This window comes from Atta colombica, unplaced genomic scaffold (genome assembly GCF_001594045.1).
Source record: "Atta colombica isolate Treedump-2 unplaced genomic scaffold, Acol1.0 scaffold46, whole genome shotgun sequence".
Classification (NCBI taxonomy): domain Eukaryota; kingdom Metazoa; phylum Arthropoda; class Insecta; order Hymenoptera; family Formicidae; genus Atta; species Atta colombica.
Window position 1 is genome coordinate 1,220,617 of NW_017259535.1, and position 10,340 is coordinate 1,230,956.

Consider the following 10,340-nt stretch of genomic DNA (forward strand, 5'->3'; position numbering starts at 1 on the left):
AATTGGAAACATAAGTAACAATGCTAATACCCTTATCCATCGTTTTCTGCATAATTCAAAAAGCATGATACACAGACGATACACAATGGATAATGATGATAGTAATTAAATAGTCAATAAAAAATCAAAATTCTCACATAAGATTAAAATTGATTTTACATTATAATAATTTCAAGACAGTCGAAAAATATTTAATGGAGATTAAACACAACGATGCACAGTTTTGGCGAACAAAACTCTGCGTCGTGATCCCGACAGTCTCGGCGACGTCGACGCCAACGTCGGCTGCATCCGACCGTGGAAGCTTCCGTCGTTGTTGGATATAAACGAGTTCGTATACAGTATAGGAAGCTCCTCCCTCACCACGCCCAGGGCTTCGCAAGGAGTCTCGTCCTCCCACGGTTGCGGAGGAGGATACCTCTCTGTCTCTCTTCCTCTTTAACTCATACTTCCTCTTTCTCTTCCTATCTCTTTCTCTCTCATTCAGCCTTCAGCTTCTGGTCTAGGAGGCGGAGCTTCTATTTCTAGCAGCGCGAACCAGATCGTTAAACGAGCGCAGAAACGACGAGATAAAAGACGGAAGAGAGAATTACCAACTACATATATACATACATACATACATACATACATACACACACCCACATACATACACTCGCAAGGAGATCAGTAACCCCCTCCTTTCCCCCTCTGATGAACGGAGTATCCGCATTTCTCGCGGAGAGGATAAAAAATGAACGATACGACATCGACTGGATAGCTAAGAGGAAAAGGTGAAACAATCGTGGTTCCACGTGGGAAGGTAACAATCGGAAGAGGGAGTTCGTCGACCTGATGGCGAGAAAAGTGATGAATGCACAGGGTCACGTATCTATACATATATCTGAGGCAGAAACAGAGCCAAGATTTTATTACTGACATACGAAGATTACAGTTTATTACAAGGAATGAGTTTCGAAAGAAGATTCGGTCTTATAATAATTAAGGTCTATTAATCATTTTATTTCTTATTAACTATATTGATAAGAAGAAACTTCGTTTCAGATTAACGTATAAACTTCATTTATAAAAAATTCAAATATTTTAAGTAAAAAAAAAGACAAAAATATAAATGCAGAAATAAGAAATTAAACCTTCAGAAAAAAGTGATTTTGAATACACTTGAAAAGATAGAATTGTTCTATCTCTCAAAATCAGAGATGTATTGAGAAATATAAAATATAATTGCTTACACAAAAATTAAATATTTCTTACAGAGCGAATCGTTACTATTTTAATATTCTATTTTATACATTGTCTGTATTGTATACATTGTCTATTGGTCAAATATTTTGACGTGCAGATCTATATGTATATACATATTATCTCATAATTATTTTATATTGAACTACATTCCATAGTCAATAATTACTTACAGGTAACAAAAAAAATGTCGTACGATTATTGAAAATAAAAAAATATTCGTGACAATCAGTCACTTTTGGAATTAAGTGTCCACTAAAGAAAAATGAAGTCCGCAAGCTGCTTTAAGGATAAAACCCTACTACCGTACTGTGCATCTTTTTACGGACATTACATATAAGTCACAGGGGTATACTGGGTATACTGTGCACATGCACAGCATATATAAAAAGATAAAAAGAGAAAGAAAGACGCAGAGGGCGAAAGATCGTTTCTATTGCGCAAGAATGCAGGCGGAGGGGTCTAGGTGCCCAATGCAATGCAGCTGTTATATAGAGTTCGGTCGCGAGCTCCGCCTAGCTAGTTGCAGTCGTGAGGAGGAGGAGGAAGATATAGCCAGTATCTCAGTTATTTTACTCCCTGCTACGACACCACCAGTACTCTGCCATCTCTATTGCCCCTATCCCTTCCCACCATCCCTCAATCTGCTTCTTCCACCTTTCTACAGCGACTGTGCGCGCGTGGAGGCGCGGCGAACTCCACGTCGCCGCAGTTGCAGTTGCACCACTCTCGAACCACTCAGTGATGAATAGTGTCCTCCTTCCTTTCTCTCTGCTTCATCCTATCTACGCTTTTTATGCGAAACTCACCTCTTCCCCTTGACTCATCTCTCCGAGTTAAATACCTTCGTAAGATCGATTACGGGCTACTTTGCGTTCGCTTCTGCTCTCTCTCTCTCTCTCTCTCTCTCTCTCTCTCTCTCTCTCTCTCTCTCTCTCTCTCGTTAGCTCAATTAAAAAAATTTGTTTTAAATCTGTTTTATATATCCTGTCCAATTTAATGTTTTTGAGAAGCAAATTATTAGCTGCTATTAATAAATACGTTAATATTATTAATGAAAATAGTAAATAGAAGCGTACGATAAACATTTATAGCATTTGAAAGTAACCGACTTTGAAGTTGGATCGATGATCATATATGTAGAGTGGTGTTATCTAATATTGCGCCGGACCATTCCACTGAACCCACATCCGTGAATTAACTCCACTAGACATTATCGCACCATTAAATTGATAGTATGTGTGACGCAACGGAAAGAGTGGCTCTCGGGTAATAAAACGAAAATTATGTCGAGAAAATAAAACTCTTAAATGAGTCATCAACAGTCACTTTTGGTACTTGATATCTACCAAAGAATTTTTGTTATCGCTTTCACAAAGTGAAAATATGAGATGATATGCTATTCGGTATTCCAAAAAATCCTGCACTTATGTCACTTTCGAGGGACATGTGATACGATTAAGATAAAATTCCGAGAATCAAAAGCGAGAGCGTTGAATTTTTCTTTCGTAAACAATGAAGACCAACGCGACAGCGCGTTTTTTCCCGCAGCATTCAGTTTTTAATTTTATTTTTGTGCGACAGTTATACGCCACCGCGGGCTCCGCGGGGACGCGCTAGGTGCATATGAAACGCGATACTTTTGACGGGAATTTTTTTCCACGGTTCTGCTTTATTGTTCCGCGAGAGTGATTGGTAATTGGTCGCGTCGAGGTGGCGCGTCCGTTCGCAATGTCGCCATTCGTTCGCGAACAGCTCCCGTCGAATACAAACGACGCAATGGATGCGACGCGACCCGTAAGGCACATCGCGTTGGCCCTCTTTGTCGATGGAAAAAAATGCAATTAAAAATTTTCCAAGTAATATGGGTCACAGACGGGCAGTTCGTCTGTTTTTGCGCGCTTCGATCCATCGATTCGAGCGAGTCGCAAAGGGCCGGCCATCGGTCGCACTGGAGGGTGTACATGCGCATCGTTCGCAATTTATGCTCTATGCCTGGAATTTGGGTTGTGCAAATGACGGAACAGAATTTCATAATTTTATTTTATTTTAAAAATGATATCTCAATTATTAATTAAAATTTTTCATAGAACATTCCAAAAGAATCGATTCTAAATATGATTCAAATTAACAATTATTTCCTCATGTAACAGTAATTTTTGCATTTGACAACATACGCATAATGTTTCTAATTATCATCAATAAATAAATTTCATAAATTCTAAAGACGATTATATAATAATCGTCATGGAGAATAACAAATCAAATGGATCTTGAAATCATATTTGCATTAATAGGATTCGTATGCATGAGTGGAAATTAAATGCAATGCCAATGCGAAAAGTCATATCTTAAAATAATAACGAAGAAACAAAATATCGGGCGTAACATGGGAGGAGGAATCGGAGGAATCATTTGTAATTCAATAATTCCAGTTCGTTTGTAATCCGGTAATCTATACTGCGGCTCGTTATTCCTGCATCATAATGAGTTTCGCGTTACTCGCCTTTTCTCGACACGGACAGCTGGATAATCCGCAGTAACGAATTGTTGGTTCAACCATGGCCGGTGCCGAGTTATCTGGGTCGCGATATCAGTTATGAAATTCTTTTTTAATAACGAAAATAACGAAACACATATTATCGGCGGGCAAATTCCACTCATCTCTTTTAAAAGCTGCTGAAAGCCGAGATGTAACGATGTAACAACGCATCTTCGAAAAATCGCATAAATCAATATAAAATTGTTGCATTTTTATAAAAAGTATTACATAATATGTATCTAGAAACACGAAGATCTCTATAAATAAATTCAAGCTAAAGAACTTAAGAATCTTGAAACTTAAGACTGCGATTATCACTCATTTCTTAATTTTTTTCTTAAATTTTTTCTTATTTCATATTTTTATATTTTTTCAATCAAAAATATTTGTTTATATACGTTTTTTATATATGTCTTTTAAAATATATTTTTAGTGAAAATCAAATGATATTCTTCTATTATCTTTTCCGCATATTTCGATGATAATTTTTCGAGAAAAAGCATGAATTCGTGGTCTAAATGGTTTTCATGGCACGTTTACACCAAATCTCGACGGTTGCCTAATGGTCTTCTCACGCAGCCACCGTAAAATAGAGAAATCATCGTAAAAGCAGCCAACGACGCGACCACCCTTCTGTGCCGCCGTCGAAGCCTCAGTAAGCGGGCGAAATTTGATTACTAAATAATTCGTACGACGTGATAGTAAATCGTGGGTGCTGGCTTGCGGCTCGCCCTAAGAATACAAATGAGAGAAACGTCTACATGCGCATTGGCGAACGTGTTCGAGCAACAGTCATTTGTAAGGAAAATACATCGTCAAAAATATTATAATTATTTTATGAAAAAGTATTTTTACGATAAACTACATCTGTTCTACATAATGCACATGTAATGCTATCTTTGTATGTAATAAAATTATCATTCGAAATGATGAAAAAACGGAAACATGAAAGAAAATTTGAGGATTATATATAATTTAAGATAAAATTGACAAACGTAAGGTAAATAATATTAATATTGTATAAGAAAATGTTTAATTTTATGTTTACGAAAATTGCTTTCCGTTTATGCGCATACAGTGCGTTTTGATAAAATTCGTTAGTATTTAGAATATCCAATAGACGAACCGAAGAGACATTAATTTCCAATCGATTTACTGCTATAGTAATTACGCGCGTTACATGCAAACTCGATTTTACCCGCTCGCTCGATTGCTTAACATAGTTGCAGCATCACGTCTGCGAGTATTTATACTACATCTCATTGGCGAAGTGGTACATCAATTCAGTACTGACGTATGCGGTGTTTTGTTAACGGTAAACGTTATTGGCCAATAGTGATTTAGCCTCGGTCGACGAAAATTCATTCCCATTAAAGAATGATTGACGTTTATATGGGCTTTTACCTGTGACGTACGACATAGTCGTAACTAACGTGATATTAACTGCTTTCCTCAAGAAGCAATAATTTACGTAAATATGCGATGCAAATGAGCGTCGCATTTTTACTCTTTTAACACTTCGCACTTCCATCATTTTTTTAACTCACTTCACTGCAATACATTTTTTATGCATATTTTTATGCGGAATATTGCTTGAAAGAAATGACTTTTCTATTTTATTATTCATGGCATCGTATAAGAATGGAAAAACTCTTGTAACAGTTGCATTACATTATACTTACTTTAATATTAATCTTTCATTTCTTGGAGGATTATATTATTAACTTTTTCATTTCTAATCAAGCATATCCATGTATTAAAGAATTATCTAGTTACTATTCATAAATTTGTATGAAATTATTTTTAAGAAAAATCTAATAATATTTACCAAAACTTTTATTACCTCTACCGTAATAAATTTCATTAAACAAATACTTTCCGTTTCGATACTTATAAAACAATTTAAAAAAGACTATTGCAAATATCTATTATTATCATTAGATTAATCACAACACGTATAAATATAAATGATTAAAAAATAGATTATCAAATCACTAGAATACAATGGATTGATAAGTTTTAAGTAGGTAATTTCATTTCATTTCTTTCAAGAATTTCTAGTCTGTAATTTCAGTACACGTTTTCAACAGCATGCGTGGAAATAATTCTCGGTGTGAGATTCGTGGAAAATTACGCGAACATAAATATGCAAAACTGAAAAAAAGAACGACGTACATTCGCGGCGGACTAAAAATCATGACGCTTCCGGTTTACGTTCGCCATTTCATGACCGTCAAGACGAACGGGGGGGGGGGAGGGGTTCCTATGTTATATTATTACTGCATATTTATGCGTAAAACACACGTACGGATAATGCGCTACGGATAATACACACGTGGCCCTTCGGCCCGTCTACATTGCCGTGCCCCTTTTTACATTGAAAAATATCCGTTTTAAAGCGACCACGTATATCGAAGCTTTGATATTTTTTCGGAATTATCAATGATTTTGGATGACCCTTTATATCGTTTCGACTTTAAAATATTTTGTTACTATTTATTTATGTCGCTATGCATTTCATATGAGTACAATTTTGATTTATGCCATATAAGGATTGCAAATTTCAAAATGTAATTAAAATGGCAATGAAACAAATACTACAAACATATTAAATTCAAATATACCATTCAAAAACAAAATACTTCTACATATAATATTTTTCAAGTGCGCGATGGTTCAGAGTTACTACAATAATATCTACGTATAATTCTCATTTTAACGAATAATACTTAACTTTAATCTTGGTTCAATTAATTCTTAATCTCTTTTTAGTTTTGAGAATTAAAAAAAAAATAAAGAGTAAATTAAAAATTAAATTTAATCTATATTGGTGGGAGCAGACATAAGTCAATTTCTTCATTATATAACTTTGATATTTTTTTGTTATTTTTATATTTTTTTAATTTCGTCAAATTTATTTTATTTGCATATATAGAAAGAAGCAGGAGGGGGAAGAAAGCTCGGATTAATCTGTAAAAAAAATAGAGTAGAGTATTCTCTTGAAGAAAAGTACTTTCTTTCTTTCCCTATATATATCTACCATTGTTAGTTCATGGATAGATTTAGTTTCATCCTTGGGAAATCTACAGTTACGCAATGCTATTGCAGGCACTATACAGAATGGCAGGGGAAGAACGACAGAGGGAGAACATGTGGGTGTGCGGAAATGCAGATATTTGCCAGGAAATTGATAACTCGAATAAACTCGTCGCAAAACATTCAAACAGGCTGCCAAACGGTACGATTGTACACTCCAATCCCCGACTACGAACCAAACACCGCATATCCCCCCGATGTAACGGCTGTACATGCGTTTGCGGGTGTGATGTGCGAGCGATACAATGCGTATATTACTTGCTCGCCGGTATTCTCCGCACCGACGGCGAACTGATTACAGACCGATTTGCAATTTTATTTCGACTTCTAATCGTCAAAAGTTATTGACAGTTTATAACAATAAGTTTTCTAATAATAAATCTCATTACAACGTATCCAAATATAAATAATGTACTCAGTAAAAAAAACATTCTGTATTTGTGTTACGATCCATTTAAGTCCATGTTAAAATTTTGTGTCGAATTTTTATATATCCGAATGTTAATTTAACATATGATGGTGTTATTTAAATATTTTGTGTGTTTAAATTAATGCTCAATTCATTCACATTTCTTAAAATTAAAATAAGACAATTTATAAGCAATTTAAGTGATCAAATAATATTAAAATGTTTTATAAAATGTAAATTCTAGATAAATAAATAAAATGTGCTAATGCGACACATTATAAATGTTAAATTTGTTGAAACATGTTAATTTAACATATTATAAATATTAATTTTGATGAAGAAATATTGCTTACAACTTATGTCTATGTTACGTTTTTCTGTGTAAATTCTTTTTAAATTAACAAAAATTTTTCGTCTATGTAACCATCACATTTTAAGAAGATTAAAATTATTAGAATTATTATTCTTTAACTATTATAAAGTTATCAAGAAATTGTAGACTACATTAACTCACAGGAATGTATATTGTGATTTTTTTTTCTACTATACATATAATAATATTATAAAATTTAGAAATGATAACGATTATTGAAATGATGATAGTCGATTATAGCAACTAGTGGATGCGGCCAACACACGCATTACAGACGCGAATCAATATTAACTTGATATTTTTGCCGCGCCATTAGAGTCAAACAAACGCAATGTAAATTGCACGATACAGTCGCGTATGATTATTTGCCATAAATAGCGATGAAGCATGGGCACGAGCGTATGTCAACCGCGTCTCTATATGCACCCTTCACGGAGCGGTTCAAAAAGGACGTGAGTGTATAATGAAAATACCACACTATATATGGAGTATAAAATAGGTACGTATACGCGGCCAATTCGCATAACAGCGTCGACGTTTGAGATACATCAAACAACATATTAATAATATCTCCGGCACATCACAAATCACGATTAGCAATAAATTTTAATACATCAAAGGAATTTCTAAATAACAAGAGATTTAATCTAACAATGAAAAATATTTTGTTTCTTTAAATTTAAAACTTATTCAAATAATTAATGCAAGAGAGAGAGAGAGAGAGAGAGAGAGAGAGAGAGAGAGAGAGGGAGAGAGGGAGAGAGAGCGAGTGGTCGTATAATTTTTAAAAAACTCATACAGTGTTTTCTGTAATTAAAATTGACTCTTCACTCTCAATCATGCGAGTAATTTTCCGCAATGACTGTCCCCTGTTGCGTAACGCAACACGCCGTGCATCGCCACAAAGTCAGTATCAACTAATTAGCAACGCGCTAACGTCGAGCGGTACAGTGCGCGCGACGCGGTCAAAGGGCATCGTTATCTCTGCACCCCGAACTACGCGAGAAAAAAAAGAGAAAGAAAAAGAACAGAAGGGAGAGACTTTTCGTGTGCTTTCAACCCCTTTCCTCTTTTGCAATCAAACGAAAATTAGCCGACGAAAAGCGAGCGAACTGACCATCGTACACTTTTTCGCCGACGGTGAATTTGTATGGAGAAATGTACGATTTCTCACGAGGTTGCTAGATTCAGCGCATAGACCGTTTTTTTTTATCTTGAGAGAAATTATTTTTACGTTACATTACTGATGAAAAAATTAATGATAACTTTTTAAAGAAAAACGTTAATAGTTATAAAAATTATCATAAGAGAAGCTATCTTTAATCCCACCCTTGATGTTTAGCATAAACGGAATAAACCAGATTATCCCAGTCAGAAAGACACACGAAAATTTATAAAGTTATCAGAAATTAATACAAATTAATACAAAAAATATCAATTAAATTTTGTAGCAATAATAATCAATTTCCTTTCATAATGAAATCATAAATCAAATATTTTATTAGATAATAATCTTTTTAGACTTGTTAGATTTGTTCCAAATTTAATCAAATCTGATTTAAATTTTTCAAAGAATATTATATCGTATTATATTATTATTTAAAATTATCGTTATCTCAACAAAGCGAATCCGAAGGAAACCATACATTGAAGAGCATGAAAAAAGCGGGCGACGGCATCGTGACCGGGGAAAAATGAATGGCTCTATCTTTCGGTAATTAAGACAATGGCGAAAAATAAACAAACGCATAGAGAAAGAGAGAGAGAGAGAGAGAGAGAGAGAGAGAGAGAGAGAGAGAGAGAGAGAGGACAAGCCCTCCGTGCGAACACATCTCGTCGGGGCTGTCCGTGGCACAGCTGTTACGTTGCCGGGGGCTCAAATAAACGACTTAGGTAGATTAAGCATACAAATCTTGATGATTCTGCTCCTGTAGCCAGCTTTAACCCACCCGTACGTCGGGGTCAACGCGAAAAAATATACGGGTTGTCCACCCCGACCGCCCGCGACTCGAGAAATATTGAGCGTTCTCAAACAATACGGCATGTGTTTCCTTATCTCTTAAGATACATATCCACGGTATGTTTTGAAAATTTTGAATACGCAGCTGAGTTTGTTTAACAGGGACAATGTTTATGATAAACGGAGAAAATCCGCGTTGTTTTTGAGATTACGTCAATAGGGGTACTTTACGAGTTGACGTAAAGATTTCAGTGACATTTTGTGTTTTTCTCAGAATAACATATTAATGTATTACCAAACAATTTAATGAACAGAATCGTATTAATGTTGAGAAAGATATTAAAATCGTACGAAGAACAGAAATGATCAATACAAATGATTAAATATTGAGCATATGATAACATAAAAAATAAAAAAATTGTATGTAAAGAATCAAATGTTAATTAAAAATTCAAACGTGAGATCGATTCTACATCATATTGATCATTATCCGCTCGGAAAAAAAGCAAAAAACATGCATATAATTGAACTCACGTCTGTACGGTCGTCCCTCCTCCGGAGTGGATCGTTCAGTGTTTTCGGATCCTGGTGTGGCGTTGGCGTCACGGTCTTCCTCATCGGGAGTCGCACCACGATTCGGCACGGAACCAGTACCGCCGGTACCGGTAGGCGAGCGGCTCGCGGAACCTGCCGGACTTTGCGGTCCGCCGACTTCCTGGCC

At 35.4% G+C, this 10,340-nt stretch overlaps 1 protein-coding gene across 1 annotated transcript in view; it reads right to left on the reverse strand.

Moving 5' to 3' along the window:
- LOC108691344 (E3 ubiquitin-protein ligase Rnf220-like) overlaps nt 1–10,340 on the reverse strand; it is a 166,066-nt gene that overhangs the window by 147,697 nt on the left and 8,029 nt on the right. The window contains exon 4 of the mRNA XM_018199041.1: nt 10,154–10,314. Within this exon, the coding sequence (XP_018054530.1) occupies nt 10,154–10,314 (161 nt within the window). The remainder of the gene's footprint in view (nt 1–10,153; nt 10,315–10,340) is intronic.